Source organism: Denticeps clupeoides, chromosome 16, assembly GCF_900700375.1.
Source record: "Denticeps clupeoides chromosome 16, fDenClu1.1, whole genome shotgun sequence".
Taxonomy (NCBI): domain Eukaryota; kingdom Metazoa; phylum Chordata; class Actinopteri; order Clupeiformes; family Denticipitidae; genus Denticeps; species Denticeps clupeoides.
This window is the reverse complement of record NC_041722.1, coordinates 6,132,420-6,149,053: the sequence shown is the minus strand read 5'-3', so window position 1 is coordinate 6,149,053 and position 16,634 is coordinate 6,132,420. Positions and strand designations below refer to the sequence as shown.

The 16,634-nt window shown below is 45.3% G+C and overlaps 1 protein-coding gene across 2 annotated transcripts in view; it reads right to left on the bottom strand.

The window, feature by feature from the left end:
- The window catches only part of hcn4 (hyperpolarization activated cyclic nucleotide-gated potassium channel 4), a 65,833-nt gene extending 49,571 nt beyond the window's left edge, over positions 1-16,262 (bottom strand). The window contains exons 1-2 of one of the 2 annotated variants that reach the window (XM_028957179.1): positions 16,159-16,262; positions 15,297-15,929 (exon numbers count right to left, since the gene is read on the bottom strand). In XM_028957179.1, the coding sequence (XP_028813012.1) occupies positions 15,297-15,916 (620 nt within the window). In that variant the 5' untranslated portion in view covers positions 15,917-15,929; positions 16,159-16,262. Of the gene's footprint in view, positions 1-15,296; positions 16,046-16,158 lie in introns of those variants that run through there. The other variant, XM_028957178.1, reaches the window with a different exon arrangement.
- Positions 16,263-16,634: the final 372 nt, after the last annotated feature.

Here is a 16,634-nt window from a genome sequence, read left to right as displayed (position 1 = left end):
ACATTTTTTGGCAAAATACTTAATTTCCTGTATCCTTTTAGCAAAAAGTCTGCTTGTAGTATAGCACCATAACAGCATATTCATTCCGAGCTTACGTGCCTTTGAAAAAGAACTTGGCATCATTTGTTTAATTAGCAATGTAATTTTCTCACACAGTTTGGTCTATATCAGTATTTTCTGGAGGGATTACAGGGTTACAGTGAGGGCTGGCGGGAAATGAATTGCTACCAGCCTGCTGTCCGTCAAATTCTAAAAGTGGCCCACAGTAAATTCTCCATCGCCGTGGTCCCGTGTCGAGTATTTACAGAGTCAATAAGGGTTAACCGCTGATTACCAAGTGGCACAACCTCGTCCATCCTGCGGCACCCATGCGTTTGGTTATAAATTGCCCCCTTCTACCGTCTCCGTAATTGAATTTAGATTGGCTCTGTTGTGTTAAAGTGTGATCTATCCTCTGTCCTCTATAGATCGTGTCGAGAAAGAAGGTCAGCATTGTGAACTGGTCTGGTGAGCCAGATGATTTAAACACTTGGGCATGGCCATCCAATGAAAATCCATCCCTGAGCAAAGCCAATTTACAGCTGGGGGCCGAAAATAAATGAAAGCGATGCTGTTGGCCGTGCTGATGGGTAGGAGCCCTTACTTTTTTTTAATTCGCGGCGAAATTAAAAACCCTGGGCGAGAACACTTGCCTATCTGCGGATACGTGGCGTTACCTCGAATAAACACTAATTACTCACGCAGCTGTTTGAGGGAGCTGAGCACCATTGCTGATGGATTACACATGCAAAACCCACATGGACAAACACACACACACACACACACACACATTCAAAAACAGTGACAGTAATTGGAATTCTTCAAAGCAACAAGGGTATCCAGTCTTTCAGATTCCTGTCAAGCAGAGTTATATTTAGTGAGACGCTGGTGCCACTGTGTTTGCTCTTGTTAAGACTTAAAGCCCAGGAGGACCAGAAAAACTTCAAAGGAAATAGCATGTTCACCACTAATGACATTTGTTCTTGGAAATGTCACAATTCCCAGGTAAAAAAATAAATAAATGGAATTATGCACAGGGAAGAAGCCCAGAATGGGCCCAGAATCTGAAGCCTATGCTTGGTGCCTTACTGTAACTGGCCATAACACCAAGATACAGCTGACACCTTACCGAGAGCCGAGAAGTGGTTCTCAAAGAGAGAGAAAGTGCTGAGGTGCGAGAAAGACACCTCCCAGGCTGCACAATGAGTCGCACGAAAGCCGCTGGATCTCGATTCACGCCTACCTTCAATCCGAATCGAGAGCTCCGACAGCGCCCTGTTCCCCTTTATTCCCTGTGACCAATGTCATTGACATCAGACACTGTAAATGACCTAGAATACAGAAGATGATCTAAATGAACCATGAGAGAGCTGAAAATGATTGGTGTGGACATTTTTTCAGCGTATAGAAGTGCTCCTTCTGTGTGGAAATCGGCAGAAATGGTTCCTAAAGAGAGTTGAGGGGGAGGGCCTGCGTACCTGTGTGAGCTCCACCTGTCACATAGGGAGGTAGGTGGGGGAAATGAAGAAAGAACCACAGCATCCAGACATTCTGAACGTCACGTTTGAACTGTGGGCTTCTTTCTTGTTTCTTATGAGGTCGTTGTGTGTGTGTTTGTGTGTGCGTTAGTCTGAGCTCTCGCATTTCAAGCGTTCACCACTGCCTTTTCACCGTCCCTATTCAGCCCACCTAAACATAGCAGGGATCCATTTATTGCACTTTATTATGCATTGCAACCCTGACATAGAGGAAGAGCGTTCTATAAATACGGCAGCAGAGGAGAGAGGTCGTGAGGGAGAGCGCAAAGGCACATCACTCCCATCCGCCTGGATGACTGAGCCGCAGGGCCACACCTCCCCTCCCCATGGAACATGGTCTTTTTTCTCCCCCCTTCTTTTCCCCCCAAACTGAAACAAAAGGCTGAGTCCTCTGAGGTGATACTTCCTCGCAGGTACATCCCTGCAGGAACGAGATACGGAGAGGACGGAAGACAGAGGGAAAAAAATGGAGTGAGTGTAAAATAAACATTGTGAGCGTGAAGGAGAGAGACCGACTGAGATGTGGAAACAGAGATAAGGAGGGAGAGGAGCTGTCCAAAGACAAAAGATGAAAAAAATAAGAAGAAGAAGAGGAATGGGCGAGAAGGGCCATGAAGGAACAGCAAGGACAGGTGACCCAGGCTGAGAGGGACACACCTGAGGGACGGCCCTGACATCTCGGTCTGGTCCAGACCGCCGCACAGCAGTGAACTGTAGTCCATATATGATTGTCACGGTGGCTGGACATGGCGAGGAAGGAGGACGCATATGCACAACATCACAAGACAGGGGATTTATTACATGGAGCGCAATCAGGAAGCGTACTTATAAAGTACAAACGCGAAACTCGGGTCCGAACCAACGATCTTCATATGCTAGTCTTATAAACCACCACAAACCTTATTACAGGGCGAAGAACCGTACATAAAAAAAATGCCCTGACTGGCCCCTCCCACTTGCATGCCATCCAGCGACTGGGCAACGCCCCTCAGAGACGCATCGCTGAATGCTGTGTGTGCGCCGTGTAGCAGGTAGGAAGGTCGTCTGTCATTTAGTAACAGAAGCCACTTCCCTTTATTCTGCACCGTGCTGATTGAATGAGGACAGCACACCTGTGTGTGTGTGTGTGTGTGTCAGTGCACGTGTGTGTTTTTCCTTTTTGGCTGCTTGCTTATCTGAGAGGATCTTGTGTGTTTAAAAAAGTGACTGATTGAATGATTGAAGTGTATTTATTTATGAATACAGAAAGCTATTCAACCCGGTGAATAATTCATTTCCTCCTCTGTTGTGCTGCTGCAGCTTCTGTTGTTGAGACGGCTTCTTTTCTCGTGACTGTGGGAGGAGCGAAGAATCCTCTTCGGAATCGCTGATTCCCCATCTGCCCCGAGGACGCGGTGCATGTCACATCAGACACAAGCGGCCCAGGCTGCCCGCTACACTCATCTTAGTGGGTGTCACTTCTCTACTGCAGGGGACAGTAAACAGTTGGCTTGGATCTGTGTGTGTGTGTGTGTGTGTTTTCGAGCCCTTTGGCTCTTTCGACTGGATATATATATATATGTGTGTGTGTGTGTGTGTATTTTTTTCTATTGGGATTATTTAGCATGTTATTAGTAGTAAATAAATACATATTTGTGTTTGCTTGACTAACTGCAGTAGTCAGGTACACTGGGGGCAAAATGTCAAGGATGCCTAAATCTGAAGGGGACGAGACGGATTCATTAACCATCTTATGCACAGGAAAAGTGGAAGAATGTGACTGAGGTGGGATGGGAAAAGCCTCAGGAGGAAAGAAAAAATGTTCATTTGAAGGCATCATGAACTGATTCTGTTGTAAAGCAGCTGACTGGTTGCTGATGCGCTTTCTTGAGACGCAAGGCCCTGTTGAGGCTTTTGGTGAGCCAGGGAAAGCCTTTTTTTATATCAGAGTATCCGATGATTGAAGGGGCCATTAACCTTCCCACACTCAGACGCCGATGATTAGAGGCTGCCTTACCGTAACTCACACAGAGCACCACAGCCACAGGAACACAAACCTGTTTCTTTCAGTTTCTGATGATGCCAAACCCCAAGAGCAGGAAAATAAATACATAAATAAAGTAAAATACTGTTGTCATGACTGTGTCCATTCATATCATCAAAATCAAAAAAATTAAACAAAAATAAAAAATACATTTTAAAATGACAAAAGAAATTTAGAATTTACATTATTCAGGGGTGGGTGACGAAAGATGGAATAAAGCATAAAGTGTGTCCAATCATGATTACTTAATTGGACAACATTCTTACAAAATATATTCTCTCATTTGTAATAGCTGTGTAGTTGTTGTATGTGATTCATATGTTCCAAAAATAGAATTAAACATGAGGGTGGAGCACTTATTGCAGAGAACAATCCTGATCCCAGCCATTTTTCTGAGTCTCCCAGACACCCCGCACGAGGCGGGAGGAGGCCAAACACATTGACATTTTAAATCCAGATTCAAAAGCATTATTTCTCTCTTATGTTTTTAGAGAAGTTTTACTACAGAATTTTAACAGGTTTCACTAGAGCACTTGTAACTCTTGTACTAATCACTTTTTTTTACTTCATGCAATCATAATTTCCTTTAACAGTTCATATTTGTATATTTGATTTAGAAGATTTTCCTCCTGTATTTTTACACTTTGCACTGTCCCTATGAAATGTGCTATATAATTTTTTTACATTTTAAAAACTTGCCTTGACACTCCCATTAAGATAGACATGTTTCATAATTTTTTTTTTATCTTCATTGACTCTTTCAGAACCAAACCATCCAATTTTTTTTTTTTCAAATCACCTGTGTAATGATCATGTATTTCAATTGTAAAAATGTACTTTATCATTTCCTTTATAGGACATTTCTCAAAGCGCCTCCATCCCCTGAGCTCCACATAAAGATTAATCATGTCAAGAAACTGCAGATATAAAAACTCCACTGACAACAATTATGGATAGATTTGTTCAAGGAGAAGAAAACCTCCTGCGCCGTGTCCAGAATGTCCTGAACATCTACTCCAACGTGTCTTTTTTTGTTTGCCTCCTTAAATTCTTTTAAGGTGTCTGTTGCGCTCCCAGAGGTGTTCTTGTCCCCACAGTGCGCAGAGACCTTCACAGCCCCATGGAGCACACGGTCTATTAGCTCTCTGTGTGGGAATAGTAGACAGGAAGGATACTGTGCTGTCAGCAGCCCAGCGTGTCCTTGCACTTTATCTCTATTCAAAAAGATACCAAAAAAAATAACGCGAACCCTCGTTATCTGACCTCCGTCTGATTTCGAAGCCTCTCGGCATCAGCTCGGCCCAATGAGTGCGAGAGGAGGGACGGAAAGAAAAAGCGGGAATGCGGGGTGGGGGTAGGGACAAACAGCTGTCCCCCAATCCAGATGCGCCGCTAACCTAATGCACTGGTGGCATTAGCAGAGACACTGGGTCACTCGCTGCGCTCTCTCTCACCTCGGCCACCGCCCGCCCGCCCGCCCGCCCGCCATTATCTTCCCCAAACAGGTGATGTAATCAGCAAATGGAGTGGCCGGCATGAAAGCCTGTCTATCCTTCTGAGAGATTCTGATCTGCACAGGGTCACAGCGACTCTGTGTGTGTGTGTGTGTGTGTGTGTGTGTGTATGTGTGTGTGTGCACATTTCCATGTGTGCATATGTCAGTGTGTGAGTGAGCTTTGACAGACTGTGGAAAGAGGAAAAAAAAAGACGGGAGGGGACGAGAAAGCGGAGAAGAACAGGCGGAGGGGAAATAAAATAAGGGAAAAAAGGGGAAAATCCTCCCCTTTACACTCCAACTAGTGGATGAAATCGCAGTTAATCTCCGCAGCCTCCAGCGCTGTGGCCCCGTGCTCCAAACGCACACTGCGCACCGCGGGCACATCAGCTTCCCCTTTCCAAAAAAGACGACGGCAAGAGAGGCAAATTCAGCCAAAATTAATGCTGCTTAAAAGCAAGCAGTTTATGGAAAACCCTTACTAAGAAGTCATTTTAGGCATAAAACGAAATAGAAATGTAGGGCGCTGTGTTGCGTTTATCTGGTTTTTACTGGGCCGCGTGAGAAAGCAAAAGCAGAGGCTTAAATGAGCGCTAAACCAAATAGGGCAGGATTTAACGGGGCTATTTTTTATTTATTTCAATCATTTCTACAACGTATGTGCCATGTGGCGCATCACGCTTGCGGACGGTTAATGAATTTCTCTCCCGCTGGCCTGTCAGTCGGTGATGCACAGCCATTCATTCCGTGACAGGTTTAGTGCTAATAATAGATTGCAAATAAAGAGGAAAAAATGTAAATGTAGAAAGAAAGAGAAGAAAAATTAGCGCACATCAGGATTCACCTGAGGAAACAGGTTGGAGACAGACGTCCTTTTTGTGTCTGTGGAGACGACAAAGAAAAATGGGGGGTCCCGGGCGAGGGAGGAGGGGGGGGGGGAAACGATCTGTCTCCAGCCAACATATGCGTCTTAATCCAGCCATTTGTCTGAGTCTCCCAGACACCCCGCACGAGGCGGGAGGAGGCCAAACACATTGATCTGGGGAAGCACTTCCTCTGTGCCCTCGCCATCATTCGGCACTGCCGAATTGTAGCTGGGTCAGTTTTAGCTCCTCCTCTCTCATATTTCACCAACTGTCCAGCGCATTTTCACCTGTCTGTGATACCCATAGATTTGTCTGTCGTGTGATTGTACACAGTGTTTGGTTGCCATGGTGGGCTGTCCACCTCAGGCTTTGCTGGGACACAACATCGCTGTCATTGCTGGCAGGCCAGCATTGTAAAAAGAGAGGGCAGAAGAGGTGGGGACAAGCCCCGACACACCTGAAAACTCCGTCCCCCCTACAGCCCGGCCAGTGCCAGGCTCCTTTCTTCTGACACAGAAGGATTCCTGTGGCTCGTGATCCAGTGGTGCCGTGCCACAGTCTGTTCTTCATGTCCCTGCACCCCGTTCTGTCCTTCTTGTTCCTTTTCAGCCTCGCTCTCTGCTTCCAATTCCTGCCCCATAGTCTTTTTGCCCTTTTTGTCACTGTGCATTGTCACTTCTTTTCTGTCATGGGCCTGTCATGCCTGCTCCTTGGTTTCTTACCTGGGAAAGACCAGGATATGGTGGTTTAAATAACAGAGCAGCGATAACAAAGTGTTAACGTGGCTGCAAAGCTCCCAAGATATCAATCCAATCGAGCGTCTATGGGATGTGCTGGAAAAACAAGTCTGTTTCATGGAGGGACCACAGTGAACCTTACACGACTTAAAGGTCCCCTATTATGGATTTCATTTTGCTTTTATATCGGTCTTATTGGTCCCCTAATATTGTATCTGAAGTCTCTTTCCAAAATTCAGCCTTGGTGCAGAATTACAGCCACTTTCAGCCGGTCACACAATGAGATTTCCACAGGACGCGCTATTTCGGTGTCTGTAGCTTTAAATGCTAATGAGGAGGAGAGAGGCGGGATGAGGAGGAGAGCGGCCTATAGAAGTGAGAGGGCATTTGTGAAAATGACATTAAGTTACTGTTTTTCCAGAAAAAAATTAACCCACTGATTGTTCACTAAAAAAAGACAGGACATTTGTGCTCATTTTTGCATCCAATCATTGAGCAACTGCAATACCTCACACGTTTTCAAGCCATGACAGTCGTTGGAGTTCCTTTTTCAGGAGAGGGGTGGGAAATTATCTGGACAGACAAAGCATAAGAAAGGGGAGGTAACCTTTCCCCTTAGGAAAACATAAGGGGAGACATTCCAGATCCAACTATCTAAGCTGCCGTTCTCGGAACGGCAAAGCAGAATGAACAAACTCTCTTTACACTGATCGCCATTTCTAGCCATTACAGGACTATAGACAGGCTCGGGGAACTCGTATTAATAATGTAAAATAACCTCAGAAATTTAAAGGGTCCCCTGCTGACAGCTTGGTGGGAGATACCACAGCATTTCAGAGGTCGAGTGGAGTCCCTGTCTCTACATGTCAGGACTGTTTTGGTGGCAAAATAGGGACCTGCTTAATGTTAGGTGGGTGATCATAATGTTATGACTGCTCAGTGAATGCCATGATGTCCACTTTTTGAATGTTAGTAAATGTTCTGGCTTGCCTAGTGCATAATTTGCTCAAAGATTATTCCATCTTTATCAGGAACACAGAAATTGACCTACTTGTCTACGCCACGTGATTCGCCGCAAATAAAAAGGAATGAAATCTCATTAATAAACAGACACAGAGGATTTCTGTCTCCATTTCACTGTGTTTATACACGGGGAGCATGAGGGAATGCAGAGTCATGTCATATTCACCTTCCACAGCTTTCCCATGCAAATCACCCGAGGCAAGATGTTCTCTTCCCATCACCATAGCACCCACAGCGGCCTGGGTCAGTGAAATGTCACACGGGCTGCATATTACTGCAGGGTTTGAAGAGGGGAGGAAAACAACTCCCTCTCGCTCACGCACCAGTCCTTTTTCTTTTCTTTAAAAAAAAGAAAAAATGATCTTCCCGAATTTCTGAGATAAGCGAAGCTGACATATTTACCATTGGTCCGCAGGACAGCAATCAGAAACGTCTGGCAGCACGAAAACAGGCAATATTGCAAAGTGTAAAACGAAGAAGAAGAAAAAAAGATGTTGAGAATAGATACATCTGAAGACGTGTGTCCTCCTGGAGAGATTAGAAATTGATGTCGGAGAGAGAATGGAGAGACAGGAAGAATATGACAGAGAAGGCCCCGTAGTTCAGCATGGGGTCGGTAACGGAATCGTGCATTTGAAGATGGAATTTTGCCACCAGACAGGTTCAATTTGTAATTGACTTACTGACCTATTTTGCGAATGTAAAAGGCGCATAAATCAGAATAATCTCACCAACAGATTGCTGTCGCTACACTGCAGCATCTTAACAGAGGCTGATGCGTTTTCATTTTCGTGACACAAAAAAAACAAACCAAACAGACAAAAAAAAAATCCCGAAAAAAGGCGTAATGGAACAGCCGGGAAAAAGCACAGTGACACACAAAAGGCTGATTCCCAAAGCCATTTGCATGTCCAGGATTTCTCGCTCCCACATAAGTGTGCTTAAGGTCACACGTTATATTTCAATCACGCTGGTGCGCTGACGGACCCCGCCACCCCCGCCAGCAGCCTGCAGCTTCCCTATCCCTCCTCCATTAAATAAATTGTGTTGTAATAATCTCCTCTGATGTGTGCTCCTAATATTGGTGGATAGGCACGACAGCCTTTTTTGATTACCCCACTTTCAGGCCCATCCAGAGCACTCGGTAATCCTCCGCGTTACCTTCTCTAAATTAAAAAAAAAAAAGAAAAACAGAAAAAAGGAACATTCGTTTCCTCGCTGCAGAGGGGAAAGCACACGCCAGCGGCGATGTGGGGTGGCGGGTCAGACGCGAGAGGTGACCCGGCAAGGCCCGAGGTGCCGCTTATGAAGGATTTAGCAGATGGCCTATCACAGCTGGGGCGTCTTCAGGCTGGAGTCCGGGGCACATTTTCACTTAGTTTGCATAAACAAATGACGAGGCGAGTCCAGGTGACAACCGGTGACCTGAGCCGCTAGGAGCCGAGAGACAAGCGTGGCCGTGAGGGGGGGTGCGGCCTGCCACGCCGTACAATCCTCCCTCATCTAATTTCCGATGCCTCGCCCGAGTGACAAGCTCGCCGGTCCACAGCCCCCATACAGATCGATAAAAAGTACTCTCTAATCATCTGTAATCAAGCCGGGTGAAGGTATCAAACACTGTCACCCGATCCGCCACTTATCGGAGGCATAGTGGATGCAATTGAGCACGCGTTTGTATGGGAATCGGACCCTGTATATGCGGCGACAGCAGCATGGTTCCGCTCCCAGTAATGTCTCCCTCAGTGGGAACTCAAGTTTTTTTCTGATGGCCACACGGCATGGCTGCTGTGGGCGGTACAACACTCTACAGAGATGAAAGTGCAGGCTGCTGACAGCAACACACATACTGCCGCTTTTACATGTCTGGCACAGACACTGCCTTCTGGTGGCACCAGGGTCCTGAGGGGACTTGGAGACGTCCCGCTCCGTGACTTGACCACATGGCAAATGAGGGTCACCATCCAGTCCCTGAACTGCGGCCTCATTCTCTCAAATCACAAGCATCGTCAGATGGCATGAGGTCAGGGCTTCTGTTCTGGGATAATGTGATTGGTCTCTTTCAAACATTTTGGATGAGCCATCTACGTTATGAAAGAAACAATTTACCGTAACATCAATTTTTCTGTGCCATGCCTCTGTGTCTCCATTGTCAGGATGGCGGTTGGTGCCACTCTATAATAAGTACAACCCAAATTCCAGAAAAGTTGGGCCATTCTTTAAATTTCATTCAAATGAAAACTAAAAGACTCTCACATTCACAGAACACAGATAACATAAATGTTTCATAAACTGAGAATTTTTGCAATTTCAAATTTGATGCAGGTCTCAAAATATTTAGGACAGAGGCATGTTCACCATGGTGTAGCATCTCCCCTTCTTTGAAGATGTCTGGTCATTAAGGTCTGAGTTTCTGGAGTCTTGGTGTTGGAATTTGGTTCCATTCTTGCATTCCTCGGCTCATTTAGCAATGTCGTTGTCACAATCATGCCGACCAGTGATGCAGTGTCATATGAGGCCCTGAAGACCACGGGCATCCAATAAATTCAGCCTTGTCCCTCACACAGAGATAGATATCTCCATTGTCTCTGAACCTTTTGATGATGTTATGCACTGTAGATGATGACATTTGCAAAGCTTTTGCAATGTGATGTTGTTTTTAAAGTATTAAATGTTTGTATGCACTCTTTCACAAATTGTAGCCCCTCTGCCAATCGTTACTTCTAAGAGACTCTGCCTCTTTTGTAGCTACTCATATTTATTTTTAAATGGGTTAACATACAATGACACCAAATACTAAAGTAAAAATATTACAATATCTATGCCGTAGTGATTTCATGATTTTATCGTTTCCATCCAGGTTACCACCTTGTCATTCTTCTCTGTCTTGAAGCTCCTGCGTCATTTTGATGATATTCAGGTAAACATGATCTCGCTACGCTTGTCTATGCCTTCTGACATTCAGTATTTAACTGGTAAATCTGTGCAGACAACATGAAAAGCTGTGATGTCACCTGTCTGTATTATTTGTTTCAGAAATATCTATATTCATCATACACTGAATATAACTATAGTGGCATAGTAAATATATTTAACATTCTGAATAATGAGAAAATTTAAAATCTTGATGTGCATTCTAGTTTGGAATGCTCCACTTTGTTGTAACATTTTCCATTGGAAGTCCAAAACATTTCAAAATACTCTCCCATCTGGGAAAACCCTTTTTAAAGAAAAACTTTCTCATGTGGACGGGACCTTATTCTCTTTACTGCAGAGATAAGTGTCTTCGGGCAGATGTGCTGGTTGTGCAGGCGGAGTAGACGGCCAGTAAAAACTTGCAGCATTGAAGGACGGGAAGCAGAAGGATTGAGGTGATTGACAGGCTCTGTGGGCTACATTTACTCCCCGTGATTGGACTGTGCTGAGTCCCGGAGAAAAAAAAAAAAAGTGGGTCTAATGGAGCCCTTACTGCAAAGCTTTAATGTTAAAGGCTCTTTATTCCTTTTTACTCCTCTGTGGGGATGCAGCTAAATCAAATAAAGCATTCCGCTGAAATGGTCCTGGCACGTTCCCGGCTCGAGATAATTAAAAGGCACTTAAAGATGTGAGAACCGCAGCCTGCGCTGCCGTGCCGCATAACCCATCATTAACCTATTCGCCCAGCTCTCTGCGGCCCTCAATCTACACGAATCACCCATCAATCACCCTCACCCTCCGTCCCGCAAGCTCAGAGCCGTCCGGCTGGAAGACGCGCGCTTACAAATAAGCAGAAAAGACACGGGGCGGCTTTGGATCTGGAAATGAGCCTATGGATTGGATTATGATGCCATTTTAATCCCTCTCCCCCCCCCACCCTCAGAAGATGTCCCCCCTCCCCCCCTCTATTAAAATCATTATACAGTACTTGACATGAGACAATATTGCTCAGTTCCGGTAGTCACTGCCGCCATATGAAGCCCAGAGAAAGCTTTTTGAGCTTTTAATGGTGACGTTAAATACCAGTTTAGCTCGGTGGCATGGGACTCTCACTCACAGCCTCTGATCATTAAGCCACATCGCACAACCTATTCAGCATCGCTTCTGTTTTACAAGTCTCAAAGGAAACTTTATCCAGCTTATTCATCATAATTATAAACCTTTTAACTAGTAAAGTAAATACAGCTACTCCGGTTTTATTGCATGCTGTGCTTATCTGTTTTTATCTGTCAAACTTTATTTGCAGGGCTAGCTTACATGAGCCCACTGCATTCAGCAGCCTCTTTGATTTTTCTTCTTTGATTTCGCCGGGCTGACAGCTAGTTAATGAACAAATGTGAGGGTACTGAAGCCAGGCCCGATCAGACTCATTAAACTGTCTGCTGCACGCTGTTCGGTGCTAATGTTCGTGTAAAAACGTGGGACTCTTCAGCGTGGTGGCATTGTGCTTTACTGGTGCCACTCTCAAAGGGCAACGCCATTGTCTAAATGACAAAATTACAGGGACACACAGATGATTCCACTACATGTTGTCAAGTGGGGATTTTCATTTCTCAACAAAACACCTATTAGAGGCCATAGATGTAGATGCAGCCTGATGTGGAACACACGGCTGATAGATGAACACACACTGCTGATAGAATCAGGATGAACTGAGCCACGTGCTTCCCTACTGCCGTAGCCAACAGGGGATCTCAGGAGTCTACACACACTGAAGTAGTGATTTAAATCATGCCGTGGCTTAAAACTGCTCATGACTCATCCTTTCGTGTTGGCCCCATTTTTCTCCTGGGATGTTTCTCTCCCCCCCCCCCGTCATTTTGTCAAATGGACATTTTGTTAAATGCTGCAGGACAGCCAGGTTCAGTGGACAAAAAAAAACAATAATCTTGACAGAAATGAGATCCATGGGACTCTGACCTCATACAATAGGTCAAAACAATGAGATTCATCCTATACTGGATGAGTCCTGTCTTATACAGTCCTACACGTCCTACAATGGCCCTGATCTTAGTCCCAGTGAAAACAATTTATTCATGTAACCAGCATGGACCTTCTTAGAAGCACATTTTTTATGTCTCATCAAAATATGAGGTATCATTTTTCAAATCCACCAGATCTGTAGCCAGTGAAAAGCTGAAATTGAAGGTTGAAGATGTGTGCATACGGTGGATTTAAAAGAAATATGACGTGCAACCAAACACCCAAACAAAAAATGCAGCACTGATCCAAACTAGAACCAAACACCCAGTAAAAACAGCTACCATCAACAACTTTATATAGGTGGCACATGTCACTTTCCAAGCAGATCATTGCCTCTGTTGCCTTATTCTTCCCTATAGAGCATCACGCTGGCATCTCCTCTGCAGTTGAATGACATACGCACAACGTCTCTTTATGATAAGCAGCAGTTCTGGTTACACTGGCTCCTCCGAGGGACCAGACCAAATGGGCTTTTACCTTTGCTACCCATGTCCATCAGTGAGAATTGGGCACCCATTACACTCTAATCAGTTGTTCCAACTTGGAACCTGCAAACCCAGTTGTCTTCCATCAAAATTTGGCCTCACGTCAAAGTCATATTTGATCATATTCTTTATGTTTCATTCCTTTAACAGTATATCCAGATAATAAAGGTTAATCACTTCTCTGTTTTTTATGTTGTTTTTTATGTTTTAACGTAAAGCCGTGAGCAAACTGGGTAATATATAATTGATTTATTTACCCGATTTTTGTGACACCTGTCTAATCTGCCTAATTTTTTTTTGATACCAGAGAATTTGAAAGGCTTAAGCACATATAAGCCCTATACTTTGCGTGTATCCGTCAGAGCCCTTTACTGAGTGAAATTATTGTCTGTGTTTACTGATCTTGTACTACAGACACAGGAGATAGAGATTATGATTAAATATCCAGAATATCCCTTTAGGATGAAAAAAAAAAAACATTGAGATGAATGTATTTTGAGTTGAATATTTGTGGGAAAGAAGAAAAAAAAAAAAAAAAAAGAAATTTCCATCCCCAAGTGTCAGGATGGCCTAAAATTTGATAAGGACACAGTGCACCGAGGTTATGCCTGCAGATTATTCTCGCTCAGTGTCGCACATATGCTCGCCTCGCTCGCACACGCAGTAAAAATCATTGAGTCATGCCTCACGGATACACTCATGCTTTGTTTCAAGAAGAAGCCAAGCATGCGCCTCTCAGGTCCCCCGATATTCACGAGTAGTGAACTGTTTGTTTCCACTCAGACGCAGATTGATATCTACCCACGCAAAAAAAAAATCACAATAATGATAAAATTAAATAAAATAATTCAGCCTGTTCCCTGCTCGGGCTGCTTCTGTTGTGCTCGTCTCCTCTATAGGACAAATCTGCAGGTTTGTAGAGCCTGGCTACCCCTACAGGGGAGCCAGGCACTTATCGTCTGTCTCCTGTCTGAAGATACTCAGTATGGTTTCAGCTGTTCGCCGGACCTCATCTATAGATCGACTCTCCTTTCATAAAAGGGGGGCATTTATCCAAACGGAGTCCCTGAACCCATGCTGCAACCTTACACAAACCGAGATGTCCTCTGGCACAGCTGAAATGATTGACAGCTGAGTTCAGCCTCTCTCCACTTCCAGATGTTGAATCTCTGCTTGACTTTATGGTGAACACTAACTGGGTCAGCGTATCTGTAGTGATTCCGAGCGGAAAAGAAAAAAGCACACTGTAGATAATATATATATATATATATATATATATATATATATATACACACACACACACTAGGATATGAGACACCGCAAGTATATTATATTTGAAACACTACATACCTGACATATATTAATGTGACTGATGTAGATTTTTCAATTAAACCATATTTGGTGTGTAAGAGGGGCATTTTTTTTTGCCAGGAGGTTCGTCAAACACTAAATAGCCACTTTTCTCTACCACGCAGTAGAACTCTGCTTTATGGTCATGAACTCTTGCGCAATGTGACGGTCCACAACAGTCATATATGGAGCCAATGTCATCCTCAAGGACAGGGCTTGTCTGCATATGACATATTTGAACAATATGCATTTTAGCTATACAATTTAATAAAATTAAAAACTAAAATGTGCTCAACTTTACAAAACGGTTCCAAATACATTGTTCAAAATAATAAAGTGCATATGTTCGGTTTGTAAATTTCAAATAAGGGGATGAATTGAGTTTTCTTTGCCTTTGCCTCTTTATGTGGATCTACATTAGCTTTTTTAGGGTGGGAAACATCTCTGCTGTATTTATTTTATTAACTATAACATTATTCGAATTTTATTATGCAATTATGTTACTAAGTCTTATAATGTGTATAAGTATTTGATTTATTTATTTGGCTCTAATCCAACAGAACATGTTCTGTCTTGGAAAGTAAGTCTGTCTTTTATCTTTTCATTTATAGGCTACGCCTCATATTCTGAAGGATACCGTTACATTTTATTATTGATGCTGGTGCAGTTTGTCTCCTAACATTCCTGCCGGTATTATCAGCACTGGTCTGTGTTGATCCAGCTAACTTCGGCGCCGCCTCTCCATTACGCGCAGCGGCTCGCCGCGCCATGAATGAGCGCTCACCTGAAGTCGCTGTACGGGTGAATTATCCAAAATCCGGCGGATTTAACCCGCTCCTGTTCCCGCTCCACCGCCTTCTCGCTGCCGAACATCCGCAGGGAGAACTTGTTGACCCCGGGCTGCAGCATCGCCCCGAACTGCCGGTGCATGAAGCCCGCCTGGTAGTACCTCTCGTCGTCCGGTAAGATCTGCTCCGCGCCGTCCACCTTGACGAAAGCCGACTGGAGGTCGGGGGAAGCGGGCTGGGGGGCTCCGGCGTGCTCCGCTCCTGGGGGGCTGTCCTCGCTGGGGGTGACGTCTCCCTCGGTGATGAGGCGCCTCTCCTCCGCCGAGTCCGAGTCGTGGACGTGCCGGCTGGTGATGGAGGAGAGGCTGCCCCTGAACCTCCGGCAGTCCCCGTTGGAGCTGGTCTTTAGGGGTCTCCCGACGTCCGTCTCCACGACCGCCGAGTCTCCGCTCCGGGCTTCCCCGACGCCTCGGCAGCTTCCACCCGAGGTGGGAGAGGGAAGGGGCTTCATCCTGATGCTCTTCCTCCGGGTGTCCTTGTCGCCGTCTTCCCCATCACCCATGATGGAAGCTTTCTGTCCAATGTGCTGTGGCAAACTGTAGAGCCTTTTACGCATGGACGAATGCAACCTGTCCATTATGACATTGAAACAACCAGGTGGGGAAAAAAGACTATTTAAAAAAAAAAGGTATAAATATCCCCAAACTGGATGATTATTGTGGATTATTGCCACGAATCGCCCGCTCCTCGTGTGTGACTGAGAGCGCAGAGTCTAGAGCTCATCTAAAGCCATCCCAGCCTTACTCTGGCGCACATGACATGGGGGGGGGGGGGCAGGAAGATCATCTCGCACATTACCTGCCGGCTCGGATATTCCTCCCCGCTTCACCATAACACTCCTGCTGCAAGGCACTGCGCTGCTCCGGTCGCCGGGAAGCGCTGGAAGCCTCATCAACACGACATGCGTGCGAGAGAGAGAGAGAGAGAGGGGGGGGGGGGCGTGCCACGGAGAGGGGGGGCTGGAGATGGAGAGTGCGAAGGTCACGCGTGAACGAGGTGCGCACCCCCGCCCCCCCAAAAACACAAGACGAAATGAAACGCACAGCATCCGGCATCGGCGCTCCGGTGAATATTCATGATGCTGATCTACGGGGTTGCCATAGGAGCGAGACCTGCAAACAAGCTCAGCATCCGGCGTAGCCCACCTTAGACTCTGGATAAAGGCGCGGGTCTGGTGCTCCAAGTGTTATTTTATCTGACGTCTGGTGTGTGTGTGTGTGTGTGTGTGTGTGTGTGTGTGTGTGTGTGTGTGTGTGTATTTAAACTGTTGATTA